We start from the raw sequence: 14,077 nt of genomic DNA, 5'->3' as shown, positions 1-14,077 counted from the left end.
AGCCTCTGTCCGTGGACTAGGTGATTCCAGTCAAGGGTGGGCAGCATATTGAGGATACTTAGGACCCTGCAAAATGATTCCAAGGAACTTCTTAGCACAGGGAAGGCTCTGATGCTTTTTCTATTCTTTTCTAACTATTCATTCCAGCCATTTATAAGTATTTGATAAAACCCTTCCCTATGCATCCACTGTAGCTCCTTCCTACTGGCCCTCTGAGTGCTGAACCCCCAAGGCTCTGAGGGGGTGTGGTGTGGTGGTAGACATTAGTACCTACATCATCTCACTGAGTCACAGCATCTTAGAATTGGAAAGGAAACTTAGAAGACTCCCGGTCTCTGATGCAAGAAACCTTTCCCTAAAGTATTCCGGGTAGCTGGTCTTTCAACCTTTACTTAAATACCTCCAATGACACATGGTGCTCATTGCTTCATGAGGCTTCCTGCTTTGTTGTTGGACAGCTCTAGTTATTCAGAAGTTTTTCCCTCTACGCAGCTGAAATCTGTCTCCTTACTATCGCTCCTACCTTTGCGCCTTGGTGCTACACAGAAAAGGTTTAATGCCTCTTCCACATGGGAACCTTATAGATCACAGGATCATGGTCTTTGAACTGGAAGAGATCTTGGGTCATCTAGTCTAATACACCCATTTTACAGGTCAGAGCAAGAGTCAGGATTTGAATCCAGGTCCTTTGATTCCAAATCTAGCAATCTTCCCACTGTGCCATATTACCTTCAGATGTTTGAAAACTATGACCATGTCCTCCCCTGATTCTTCTGTCCAGGCTAAAATAACCAGATCTTTTAGCTATTCCTCATATGTAAGGGTTTTGAGTCTCTTCACTGTCCTGAGCATCTTCCTCTGAAGTGCTCTAGCTAGTCAGTGTCTTCCCTAAAATAACATTCCCCAGAAATGAACTCAGTACCCTTGATGTGATACGTGCCAGAAAGAATCCAGAAGGGCTGTCCCCAAACTCATTCTAGACCCTGATTCTGCTAGCAAACATTGACATTTTTTTTGACATCCAAACTTTCCCTCCCATTATCACTCAATCAATAAGCATCTATTAAGTGCCTACTATGTGCTAAGCCCTAGGGATACCAAAAGAGGCAAAAGACAGTCCCTGCCCTCAAGGAGCTTACAATCTAACATGCTTATGGCCATGGTGTAGCGGAAAGAGCTTTGGAGCACAAGTTGAGATGGCCGAGTTTTAGTCCCAGTTTCTGCCAACTATGTGGTAAAGAGACTGGGAGAACCAGCTTCTCTGTTCTAGTCCCTAGTCCCTGCCATTTTATAAAATAAGGAGGTCAGACTAGATAATTGTAAAGGTCTTTTCCATTTCTGAGTTCCTATGTTTGTTTCTATAACCCCATTTGTTTTTCACATGGATTTTCTGCTATGTCTGTTCTTTCCAAAATGGAGAGAGGGAACAGCAGTCAAAATGGGTAATGGCTAGGTGGTGAAGTGGATAAAGCATTACACTTGGAGTCAAGAGGATCTAAGTTCAAATTCAGCTTTAGATACAGTACATTTTTTTTTTTTTAGTGAGGCAATTGGGGTTAAGTGACTTGCCCAGGGTCACACAGCTAGTAAGTGTTAAGTGTCTGAGGCCGGATTTGAACTCAGGTACTCCTGACTCCAGGGCCAGTGCTCTATCCACTGCGCCACCTAGCTGCCCCGATACAGTACATTTTTAAAGTTGTGACCATGGGTGATTCCTTTAACCTCTGTAAACATCAGTTTTCCCATTCTTTTAAATGGGTTGTTGTAAGAACCAAATGAGACAACATAGATAAAGTGTTTTGCAGACCTTAAAGTTCTTTATTATTGATTGTTATGAATAATAATAATGACAATCATCAATTCAAATAATAACTATTTCTATAATGACAATTATTCATGTAAATAATGATAATTACTATTAATATAGATGATGATGATTGTTGTTATTATTTTTGCGGGGGGGCAATGAGGGTTAAGTGACTTTCCCAGGGTCACACAACTAGTAAGTGTCAAGTGTCTGAGGCCAGATTTGAACTCAGGTCCTCCTGAATCCAGGGCCAGTGCTCTATCCGCTGTGCCACCTAGCTGCCCCTATTATTATTCTTAATATCCCTACCAGGATACCTGTGGACCCACATGAGCACTGTCCTTAGGAGTCAAATCCAAGAACTGTAAGCCTCAAACAACCTCTGCCCTCACATTCCACTCTATAAAGGAGCTTACAAGGCAAGACAAGAGTTCCTTCATTAGCAGCCAGCTGATTCCCTTTCCTCTTTCATCCCAAGTCCCATTCAGCCTAACCACAGCATAGCGTGCTGGAAAGCAGACTGGGAATCAGGAATCCCTGTCCAGGTACTGCAGCTCTGAGCTGCAATTGACCCATGTCAAAAGAGCAAACAGCTCTGCCTTGCTACCCCACAAGAGAATTCACTCAAACAAGAGAATGAATGTGAAAGGACTCCTTAAAACAGAAAATGCCAAGAGGATAATGAAAGATGGTTAGGATCTTCTCAAGGCTGAATCTTCCTTTGTGGGTAGGGACCTGTGCTGGTCATATACAGACTGGGGAGGAGACAGGATCTTCCTCATCACTAACCCCAGAGGGCAGTGGAGAGGGAGGAATAACTCCTGGACAGGGCTCTGAAAATGTCAGTGCTCTTGAGGAATTTTCCTCAAACAAACTTCCAGGAAAGTGAATCTACTGCCACCAGCCTGAGGGAAAGAGCCTTCCATAGCCAACCTGAATCTTGCCCCACAGCAGTGTGGCCATCATCAGGCCGGGCGCCAGCAGCAGGGATGGACCCCCACATCCTACTGGGCTTATTGACTCTTGGTTCTCTCTTTTCACCACGGTGACTTTTGCTCTTGAGTCAATATGTACTTTGGCCTAGTTTGGGAAAGGCTCTTCTTACTGGCTCTCCCCTTTCTCCCTGTCTCCTCATTACCATTTCCTGGACATCGACAGGACTGACCTCCCTGCTTCCTCTAGTGACCCTGATCTTGGCCTTGTACAAAACGGGAAGGGGTTCTGACTAAAGTTTTGGAGCCTCACTCTCCGCACACCATCCATGTAGGAACTGTGGGCTTTCTCCCCCGGGGCCTCTTACAGACCTGAAGACAGTGTGGGACAGGGACCTGGTAAGCTGGTGACTTGCCAGCACCCTCTGGGTGGCTGAGGGGTGTGGTGGGCCCCTGGTAAGAGAGCCAAGATGCATCACTTTCTCTGTCTTCTTGGTAGTTAACTGATGATGGACTGGCTGGACCCTGGCTAAGAATGTGGTCCTAGGAGGAGAGGTAACCACAGGGGAGTAGGGAGGAGAGGGAAGGGTCCAAAGAGAAGCAGGCGACCTCTGTACAGGATGCCATCCATCCATCCCAGAACCTCTGAGCTCAACCCCCGACCCCACCCCGGGGTTGGGGGGAAGAGTCGCCTGTTGTACTGGTCAGTCTTTGGAAGTGGGATCTCAGCCCAGGCGATGCCGCCTTGGCTTTCCATTAACGGGAGCCGGTTAATTACTCCATCAGCCCGGGAGACATTCTTACAGCACAAGACAACCTTCTGGCCTCTGGCCCAAACCAACAGGGTGAAACTTCAGCCCCCACAGCCAAGCACAGAACCAGATGGAGCTAATGTATAGCTCCAGTGAAGGAGGGAGAGAGGGAGGAGGGAGGGAGAAGACCGGCGAGCAGGGGAGGGGAGGAAAGGGAACAAACCCAGTCACTTTCAGGGGAGAAAGCAGACCAGGCGAACGTCCCCAGGATGACTGGGAGGGAGGGTCTCACCGCTCTCATTCTTCTCGATGACATCCACCACCTCGCCGGCCTGCAGGCTGAGTTCAGCATTCTCTTGCTTCTTATAGTTGGACACCACCACATACTGCTCCAGGATCATGGGCTCCGAGTTCACGTCGGCACCTGGTGAGGGCAGAAAGCATGCGGTGAGCCAGCGTCCAGCCATGGCTCCGCGGGGTGGCCGACCTCTGTCCATCCGACTCATGATAGGCCGATCTGTCGCCAGTACCAGACCAATCAGCGGGCAGCTGGGGCTCGCAACATAATCCCAAAGGCCTGGCCATATAGAAATACCCCCCTCTGGCCCGCAGTGCAGCGGGGCCTGGGGACATTGGGGAGCAGGAGTGCAGGGAGAAGGGGTGGAGGGAGAAAGAAAAAGGAGAAGGAGTAAGAGAAGAAGGGGAAAGGGTGGAGGGGGTGGGGAGAGAAGCAAATCCCAAAGTTTGCCCCACTGGGAGTTAGCTGATCTCAAAGTTTCCTAAAGGAGGCTGAAAATAAGTCTCTTTCGAAAGGGAGCTCCGCTATCTCCCGGCCTGGCCCCATGAGTGTCGACCATGAGATCCAGGGAGGGGTGGGGGGGAGGCATTCGGGTCTGTCGTGGGAAAGAGGGAAGGAAACAAAAAGAAAAGGAGAGAAGAGAAAGCAAGCAAGAAAGAAGGAAGAGTCCCCACCTCCCCCCACCCCTGCAAACTCCAGCAAAAATAAACAGCTCTCCCCTCAGAGACCCAGCTCCTTCTCTTGAAGCTGTCTGAAGCTTAGGCTGGAAGTTAAGAGGGGGCTGTGGACGCCAATCACTTGGGTTTACACTGCAGCCCTTAAATAGAAACACATGAGCCCCGTCGAATGAGGAGCTGGGGGTGGAGGAAGGGAAGGAGGGAAGGAAGGAGGGAGGGACGGGTTGGAGGGGAGGGAGGGCTGGGGGACTGTTTACTTGAAACTTGAAGAACTAATTCCCGGAGCCAGAGTCTTACTAACAGCCTGCCTTCCTCCCGCCCTCCCTAACTGAAGTTTCCAAAAGTTCGGTTGCATTCTTTCCCCACTGAAACCCAAGGCTCCCTCGCTGCCCCATATTCCACTGCTGTTTGTGCGAGGGCACTCCCCCACTTCCACTCCCACCCAAAGACCCAGCCCCCAAGGCGGAGGTTTGTCCAACTGTCAGCCCGCTCCCCCTTCCCTTCCCAACTGCCCCTCTGCCAAAAGAGATTTCAAGCTGGGACTGGCCATTGCAAAATGACCCCCCCTCCCCTCAATGCTCCTCCCCAAGCACACTTGGAGAGGAGAGCTCTTGGCCACAGCTCCTTCCCTCCTCAGGTCTCCTTTATGGGGGGTTGTTGCAATCTCCAGGTTTTCAAGACTGAGGCTGGCAGTGGGAGGGGGGGTAGGGAAGGGCAGGTCAGAAGGTCATCACTCAGAACTCAAGGCCCACCCCCATGGGGATAACCCTTTCTCTGTCAGGAGGGTCCTACCTCTTCCAAGGAGGGTTCTCTAACCACCCTAATCCACAGAAATCCTCCCTTCCTCTCAACATTCATAGGCATTGTTCTAAAGTTTGCTTGGCACCTAACATCCCCTGCCTGATAACCTCGCTTTCTCTTCATGCACATGTCTTCTCTCCCAAATTAGGCTCTGAGCTACCTGATGGCAGGAACTACTCCTTTCTCAACAAATATACTGGGACTTATACTGACTCTGTGAAATGCAGTGATTTAGAAGGCCCTGCTCTGGTCGGTCTTCTTCCTTAGATTTATGTTTTCGTGAAAAGAGCACTGGCCTGTGGATCAAGATACCTGGGCCCTAGTCTTAGCCCCATCACCCACTTGCTTTGGGATATTAAACATCTCATTTCCTCTCCCTGGGCCTCAGTTTCCTTCTCTGTAAAATAAAGGGGCTGGACAAAACAATCTTTAAAGTCCCTTCCAACTCCAGCAATCTATGACACTATGATTTCAGATCTTACACCTATTTTATGTCCAGCTTGATAAAATAAATAGGAATCAGTTTAGGGACAAAACTGTCCCTAGGGATACTGATGATTTTGCTGCTATAATGCAGACTGGCCTATGCTCTGCACTTAGAATCTGAGAGAGTTGTTTAGAACACTGAGAGAGTTGGGGAGATAAGATGTATGCCCACAAAACAACGAGAGACCAGCTGAAAAGGATGTAAAAACTGAGTGTTCAGTGAATGGCCGAGCCAGAGACATCAAATGCTATGAGTTCATAGGAAGAAGGCATTCATGAGCTGCTTGGAAGAGGTTCCTTGTGTCTTCACACTTGTAGAGGGGATGCTTCTTCACTCTCCTGAGCTCCATTTCCTGATAGACTGAATCCCTCCTTTCTCCCCACATATATCATTAGCTCTTACAGAATTTGGGGGCGGGGAGGGGGGGGGCGGGCGGAGAGGCCGCTACAGAGGACACACATGCCCAAGCCAGTTTATCAATCACAATGGGCCTCCAGCACTGACCTCACCCCCATCTGGCCCATTTTAAGCGCTGCTTGAACTTTTCTCCAAACTCCTCTCCCAGTGGCCCAGTCACTCCGGCCCTCGGTCTTCCACCTTCCCTCCCTTCCCCTGTGTTGCTTTGTTTTCTCTTTAATGGGCTCATTTTACTGCCAGGTGTTTGTGTCCCCAGAGCCCTTCTCCGACACTGAGGCTGAGTCCCTTCCACAAAGGCCTAGGTGGCCGTGGCCAAAACCTGCAGTGCAGAGTTCCCATAAGCAGTCTTCTTCTGACCAGCAAGGTCCCACACATTGGGAGCTACCCAAAGAGGGGGTGAGGGAGAGGGGGACCTCCAGGAGTAGGCCACAATGCCCCCAGCATAAAGTTAAAAAGACCACACAACTATAGGGGTGTGTGTGTGTGTGTGTGTGTGTGTGTACAGTGACTGTATTCCTGGAACAGTACCCAGGCCAAGTCACTCTAGGGATGGGATTAAATGTCAAGGAGAAATGTAACCAACGGCTCTGGCAGCTTCTCCCCCCCTCCAAGACAGGGCCTGGACACTCCCCTTTCTCCAGCTGGACAGCACTGCTTTAACGAGGAAGGAATACCTCCCACTGAGGCTGAAGCACGGGGACTTTCAAGGGGTGAGAGCATCCCCTCCTAAGGGGTTAATGGGGAGCAAAAAAGACGCTCCCCCACCCCTTATATACCCATGGGAATGTCTTGGCCCAGATGGCCACAGGTGGGACCACCTTTTACAGCCTACATACATGGTTAAAAGCCCCTCAGCATACAGGGGGCTGGAGCACCCGTGTTTTGGGGTGTCTTGGACAGGTCTGCTAGTTGATCAGTTGGCCATTAGGTGATGTGGAGAGATAATTCTGTGCATTAGCTACCTGGAAAGAGGGTTGGTTGGCAGTTTGGGCCCCAGAAAGGGAATGGGGTAGAAAGGGGAGCAAGGAAGAAAAGACAGGGAAAAGGAAGAAGCCTTACAGCCAAAAGATGTGGGAGGACTCAGGCCATGTGCAGAATACAAGGGCAGTGACTACAGGAAAATCAAGAGGGTTTAAACTCATGCCAAGAAAACCTGAGGCAGGATGATAGAAGAAGGGAAAACTATGCCTTTCCCAGCCCCCAGCCCTCTCTCTCCCCTGGATCCCTCTTTGGAAGGTTGCCCTTAGCTTTCTAGGGGCTGAGCCTCTGGGGAACGGGTAGAAAAAGTTCATTTGGTACACAGATATACACATTTAGTACACAGATGAGCATACCCTTTGGAGGCTATTCAAGTAACTGTTAGACACCCTGCCCACCTTGTACCACCCCTTCCCTGCATCCTCGATGTTTCTCTACGTACTCACACATACAAGTGAACACTCACAAAAGGCACAACTGTTCCCACGTTCCCACTCACATTTTCCCAGACATACACCGATTTAAACAATCACTTATAACAGGCTGCACACACAAATGTGGACATGTTTGCACACGCAGACTCATATTTGTATCCTTGCATAATTGGGCCACAAACACTCAGAAATAAATGCACATGCACGCAGATGGGCATATCTGTGACCACATCTCCTTGCAAACTCATAAACATCCCCACACACGGGCAAAGATTAAAATAGGCAGTCCCATTTGTCCACACAACACATGCAGAGACACACTTAAAATGAGCAAAGCGTCTGGCGTACAGCAAGTGCTTAATAAATGCTTTGCATTTCCCTCCCTTGCCATCTATTTCACTCAGTCTCTCTCCCTGAGGCCTTGGTAAGTAAGTACTCTGGCATCTGCCCCAACGCTCATGCTGACTGCACGGAGTGGGAGCGGCCCTGGATACTTGAGCTGGGAGCAGGTATCCAGATGAGAAACTACTCGGTCTGCAGTGACGTAATTCCATACCGGCCACCTTGGATTCCCTCCCAGTCAGTAATGGGAATGCTGGAGATCTGCTTGGGTTGGGGCGGAAGAGAGGCCACGGGTGGGATGGCTCTAGTTTTCAGATTAGCAGCGGATAGTAGGCGCCTGGTGTGGTGGCAGGGACATTTCCCTTGAGGCCTTGGAAAAAGGACAGCCCTGCCCTGGTTTGCAGAATGAGCTCTGTCCCATCCTGGTGAAGAGCTCCTGTGACAGACTCACTGAGACTCTGGTCCCAAAGACTTAGCGGTTCCTCTCTTCCTAAGGGCCAGGTTCACAGCACCTGTGAAGGCCTGGAGGAAAGCCTGGGAGGTCAAGGAGAACCTGACATCCCACCTTCCTAGTCCTTCCTTCCTGCACAGGAAGGCTTACTACTATGAAAGCTTCCTTGCGGGGCTTCTCCCTTGCCTCTATGCTATTCCCTTCCAATTCATCCTGCACATAACCAGTAGACTTCTCTTTCTTGTAGAAGAATAATACTATAGCATCAGAACTGAGCACCAGCATCACCCAAGGCCACATCGGGAACAAGAGCTCTGGGTCACTAGTTGGAAGGATCACAGGACTGTGGATTTCAGCCTGGAAGGGACCTTATGGATATCACAGAGCCAGAATAGGAAGGAGCTTTAGAAGTCATCTGGTTCAACTCACTCGTTTGACAGAGAAAGAAGCCAAAGCCCATCTGTGTTAAGCTACTTGTCCAAGATCACAAGATCAAGGAAATAAATGGCAGTGCCAGGATTCAAACTCAGGGCCTGTGACACTAAGTTCATTTTAACCGATGAGGAAACTTGGGCCCAGAGAAAGAAAATGACCTGCCCTAGGACACAGAGGCAGTAGGTCAGCAGAGCTGGCGCTCAAAGGCAGGTATTTGGGCTCTAAATCTAGCGTCCTTGCCAATGACCCACACCACCACAGTGACCATTCTTTCTCATTGTCCCTGGACTCCGGATATTGCTTTTCCACCGAATGATGGTCACAATGTCTCTGTGAAGACGGGCAGGTTAAGGGTCATACCCACTGTTCAGGTAGAAAAACTGAGGCTTGGGAAGTTAAGCAAAGCAATACAGTTAATTAGGAGCAAATGCAGGTTCCCTGATTCCTGGCCTGGATCTCTCTAAGAGGCTGAAATGACCCATCATGTGCCTTTTACTCCTCAAAGATCCCTCCCCAAGTAAAATCCTACTATCTCCTGGCCCCAGTGTACCCCCTCTCCCAACCGCTGGACTCAACTCTTAGAAACTCCCTCCAGATTCCTCTGAGAACCCATCTGCCCCTATAAATGGTGTGAGGTTGGGATTTTTTCTTCCTCAGCTGGGCCGGGCCACTGCTGGCTGCCCCGCAGACACACGGTTTGAAAAGCTATACGTCTCTTGAATAAAATGTATTGTTGTTGGCCACAGCCTGAGGTCCCTGCACACTTGGCCTATGGAAAGGGGGAATAGAAAAAGGAAACGGCCCAAGCGATTAGCTCAGGACCCAACACTTCATTACAGACAGCATCAGGACAGCCATTGTGTGGAGAACAGTCCAGCTGGGGTGAAACGTGGCATAGGAGAGCAGCAGAGCCCTCCTCTTTCCCTCCAGAGACCCCGGACACTCCTCCTCTTCTTCCTGCTAGGTGCCTAGCCCAGGCCTCTGCCTGCTCTCTCCTTGCTGGAAAGAGGGAAGAAAGTCATTTACTGTCAGTTGAAAGGGATTTTAGAGGCTCCCTAGACCAATCCTTTCATCTTACAGGGAAGAAAAGGGACTTCCAGCAGCCACAGGGAGTGAACAGTGCAGCTGGAATTAGAACCTGGGACTCCTGCATGCCAGACCAAAGAGTTTTCCATTGCGGGGGTGAGACCTTGCACAGGACGGAGCCAGGTCTTTGGGTCCTGTGTGTGTGTGTGTGTGTGTGTGGTGTGGGGGGGGAGAGAAGCAGGGTAACGAGGAGGAGGAAAGGGTGAGAGAGGAGATGCGCTTCTGCGGTCTCCCTCTGTCTTTTCAGGAAGCATCATTCTCCAATAGGTTATCTGTCCATGCTCTAGAGGTGACCTGTGCTCCCTGCCTGATGTCCCCTTCCATCTCCCTTGTCTAGAAACCCCTGCATTCCTTGCTAGAAGCTTCCAGTCCTCATGCAAATTCACAAAATTGTCATCTTCAAGATCGTGACATCAGTGGTAGGAAACCAAATGGATCTGCCTGAGACCCTTCCCACCTCATAAGACACCTGGCCCTCTCCCGAATTCAGATGTAGCCTAGGTGCATCACACCAAGGAACTGGAAAAGAGACCAAAGAACTAGCAGAACCAGGTTACCAGGGCCAGGCAGGTCTGGATATCAATCTCCTTTCTCCACCTGCTGGGCCTGAACAGCATCGCACCCGCAGGCATGACCACTCTGTATATCCTGACCCCTAGAGATCCAATGGGGTCCTTCTCTTTTGGGTAATAACGATCCTCATGCATCCTTGTCTAATAATAGTTATTTATAGCACTTTAAAATATGCAAAGGACTTTACATCCATTATCTCATTTGATCTTCATAACAACTCTAGGAGGTAGATGCTATTGTCAGTTCCCATTTTACAGATAAGGAAACTGAGGCCGAGAGTGATGAAGTAACTTGCCCCTTGATGCAGGGGTTTCTGAGGTCACACAGCTAAATAACTGTCCAAACTCTAGTCTTCCTATCCTTAAGTTTGTCACTCTTTCCATTGTGTCACTTAGCTTTCTATTACTATTCTCAGGGGACAGAAAGATGCTTCCCTAATACCTATTGCCTTTTCCTATTGTTGCCTGGAAATCTTAAAGTCTCCAACAAGTAGCTCTAACCAAGAGAGACAATCTTCCGCGATATTTCCACTGTCCTCTGTCCTTGTCTCTTCACTTTTTTATCCCAGTGGACAAGAAGGGAAAAACAGGGAATGATTTCCTAAAGCACAGCCCAGGGTAATAGCTTGTGCCCTGAAAAAGACAAGCTGGCCCTTCTGGGAAACCTCACGGGGATGCCAGATCTCTTTCTCACACCTTACAAAATGAAACAGACCAATGTTGTCTACCTCGTCCCCAAATGCTGTTAACAGGACTTCTCATCTCTTTCCTCAGAGGGGAGAAAGACTGACTATAGCCTCCTTATTTTCTACTTGAGACTCTGGGGGAGACCAAGCCATCAGAAAAAAGGGGACTGTGACCAAAGATAACAGAGATGTTGCAGAAACAACATTAGGCTGGGAGTCAGGAGGCCTGAGCTACAGGGTCAGCTCTGTCACTGATGAGCTGAGTGGCTTTGCCTTCTGCAAAATGGGGATTAAGGCACTGACTGGCCTTTGGGGCGTTATAAATGATCAAAAGAAAGGAGATAAAAATGTGAGGGACCAGAGGGGTTTTTCTAAGATCGCTTGCAGTTCAAACGGTCTATGAATAGATTGTCTTATTATTATTGTTACTGCTAACGAGGGTCTTGGAGCTAGGAAAACACATGCATTTCTGAGGGTCTTTAAGGGTGAACTGCAAATCTGGGAAATAAATAAGTGGCAGTAATGAAGGCAATGATTCCGAAGGGAAACCCAGATTGGCCAGGCCAGCACCTTTCTCCAGGCTGGCATGCAACCTTTGGAGGTAGGCAGGCAAGCACAACTTCATCCGCCTACACAAGCACACACAGTTCATGCAGTGAGTGGTACCTGTAAGATCCCTCTTGGGAGACTCAGTCCAGCTGGACAGCCATACTTCCAAATTCCCAAAGAGAAAGGCAGCAGAGAAACAGAATCAGAGAAGGAGAAAGCATCGGTTAGATTATTAGGCAAACCAGAGGGGCCAGGAGCTCACTCATCAAGACAAAGGAAATAACAGCAGAGTCACTGCAGGGAGATGTCCTTCTTAGGCCAAGGCACACAAGGAGGCCAGCTGGTCAGGGGCTGGTGTCATCTCTGGAAGAGCCACAGCATGGGTAGGATGAGGACTAATGAAGTGTTTGCTGACACCCAGGAATCCCCAAAATGCTCCAGGGTCCTGATTGATTTCCTGGATCTGGCCCTGCTATATTAGTATTGGCCTTAAAAGAAAAAAGCAACCCTGGCCCTTCCTTCCTTCTATCTCTCCACGAAAACAAACCACACAAATGAAACTCCAAAAGGTTAAATGACTCAGACATATGGTTACACAGCTAGTAAGGTCCAGAGGTAAGATTTGGGCCCAGCTCCTTCCTGAATGGCCTGGAAGTAGTAGTTGAATTGTAGTAGATGATATCAAGGGCTGTGGTTGGAGGAAAGAAGTAGGAATTGTTTTTGTATTCCCACTATCTGGCACATAGTAGGTGCCCAATAAATACTTGGTTGATTGATTGATTAATAACTAATCAGAGATGATGAAGTGAGTGGCATGCTGGAAAAGGTTCTAGTCCCAAGTTTGTGACTGACTTGTTGACACTGGGAAAGTAACTTCCCCTCTCTGGATCTCATTTTCTTCTGTAAAATGAAAGAACTGGACAATCTTTTAGTGTCCTCCAGCCTCATCTATTCAAAGTCTTTGTTGAATATTTATTTATTGTTTGTCCAACTTTGTGTCAGGCTGTTTGATGAGGAGTGACAGAGAAGGAAAAGACAGCCCCTGTCTGTCCAATTTGGAAGGCATGAGAAGATTCATACAACAAGCAACAACAATCAATACAAGACAGTATTTGTATTACCAAATGCTCTATTGCATGGTACGTACAGGAAAGGTTAGAGGAATGAAGGGAGGGGAGACATCACTCTCATTTAGTGTTGGGGTATCAGGAAAGTAGTCCTAGAAGTACTGGCTTTGAAGGATGTGGTAAGATCCAAATAAGGGGGAAAGATGCTCCATGCAGGTACAGTTTTCCAGGAGCAGTTTTCTTTTTCTCTTTCTTTCTTTCTTTTTTGTGAGGTAATGAGGGTTAAGTGATTTGCCCAGGGTCACACAGCTAATAAGTGTCTAGTGTCTGAGGCTGGATTTGAACTCAGGTCCCCCTGAATCCAGGGCCATTGCTTTATTCACTGCGCCACCTAGCTGCCCCCAGGAGCAGTTTTCTGAAGAGGTTAGGTTAAGATTTCCTAAGTAGGAGTAAATACTTAGGTGAGGAAGCCTTTTCAGGGAGTGATAATGGGTTACCAGAGAACCAGGGCTCTTGTCACGTCAATGGGTCCAATCTCCTGCCTTCAGGAAGGCCTGCTTGCCTCTAACCCAGAAGAGATTATAATGAGAGACAACACTTCTATAGTTTACGAATGGCTTTTTCCATAACCACCCTGTGAGGTAGGTAGTGTAAGTATTATCACCGCCCCCCATCCCCATTTTATTTTTATTTTATTGAATTTCACACTTTTATTTGACATTTCAGAGCAGAGACCAAGCCTAACCAATGTTCCTTTGCTTATATCAGTACTCTGCTGGCTCTCTGATCTCACTGGTGTCAGTATGCCCTGCCTAAGAACAGACCACAATTGCTCCATATATTCTAATCTTATGTGATTCTTGTGCTTATCTTTATATAAATCCTTCTTAGATCATCCACCTAACTAAAGACCTTCCTCCAGGGATTTCACTATTTCATGGGTAGGATTACTTGGAGGCTTGATATCCCTATTTTAAAGATGATGTAACAGTTCAATGAGATGAAATTATTTTTCTCATAGTGATTCAGCTAATGAATATCAGTCAGCATTTGAACTCACACCTCCTAACTCTCTAGATTCAATACATTGTCCCTCAAGAAGAGGCACCTTTAGATTTAAATGTTTGAATGGTAAGGAAAGTACAAGAAAATGCAGGGCCCTCTCACTTGCTTGACAAAATAAAATGGAAACTGGATGAGAAGTGGTCTGGATTTTAAAAAAAATTATATAAATTCTTAAGATCATAGCTTTAAAGTTGGAAGAAAAATTTCCCCCTACAACATGATTTATTTCCCAGTTCTTCAG

At 48.0% G+C, this 14,077-nt stretch overlaps 1 protein-coding gene and 1 long non-coding RNA gene across 12 annotated transcripts in view; one reads left to right on the top strand and one right to left on the bottom strand.

Moving 5' to 3' along the window:
• The window catches only part of SH3PXD2A (SH3 and PX domains 2A), a 332,613-nt gene that overhangs the window by 82,756 nt on the left and 235,780 nt on the right, over positions 1-14,077 (bottom strand). For 6 of the 11 annotated variants that reach the window (XM_043987986.1, XM_043987989.1, XM_043987988.1 and 3 more), the window contains 2 exons: positions 11,822-11,866; positions 3,784-3,915 (listed from right to left, as the gene is read on the bottom strand). In XM_043987986.1, the coding sequence (XP_043843921.1) occupies positions 3,784-3,915; positions 11,822-11,866 (177 nt within the window). The remainder of the gene's footprint in view (positions 1-3,783; positions 3,916-11,821; positions 11,867-14,077) is intronic. The other 5 variants (XM_043987987.1, XM_043987996.1, XM_043987991.1 and 2 more) reach the window with 1 other exon arrangement.
• Positions 3,085-4,583, top strand: LOC122743211. The gene is made up of 3 exons (XR_006354980.1): positions 3,085-3,138; positions 3,239-3,294; positions 3,861-4,583. It is a non-coding gene; the product is annotated as an uncharacterized LOC122743211 (long non-coding RNA).

This window comes from Dromiciops gliroides, chromosome 2, assembly GCF_019393635.1.
Source record: "Dromiciops gliroides isolate mDroGli1 chromosome 2, mDroGli1.pri, whole genome shotgun sequence".
Taxonomy (NCBI): domain Eukaryota; kingdom Metazoa; phylum Chordata; class Mammalia; order Microbiotheria; family Microbiotheriidae; genus Dromiciops; species Dromiciops gliroides.
The sequence above is the reverse complement of the archived record's forward strand: the minus strand, read 5'-3'. Positions and strand labels throughout refer to the sequence as shown.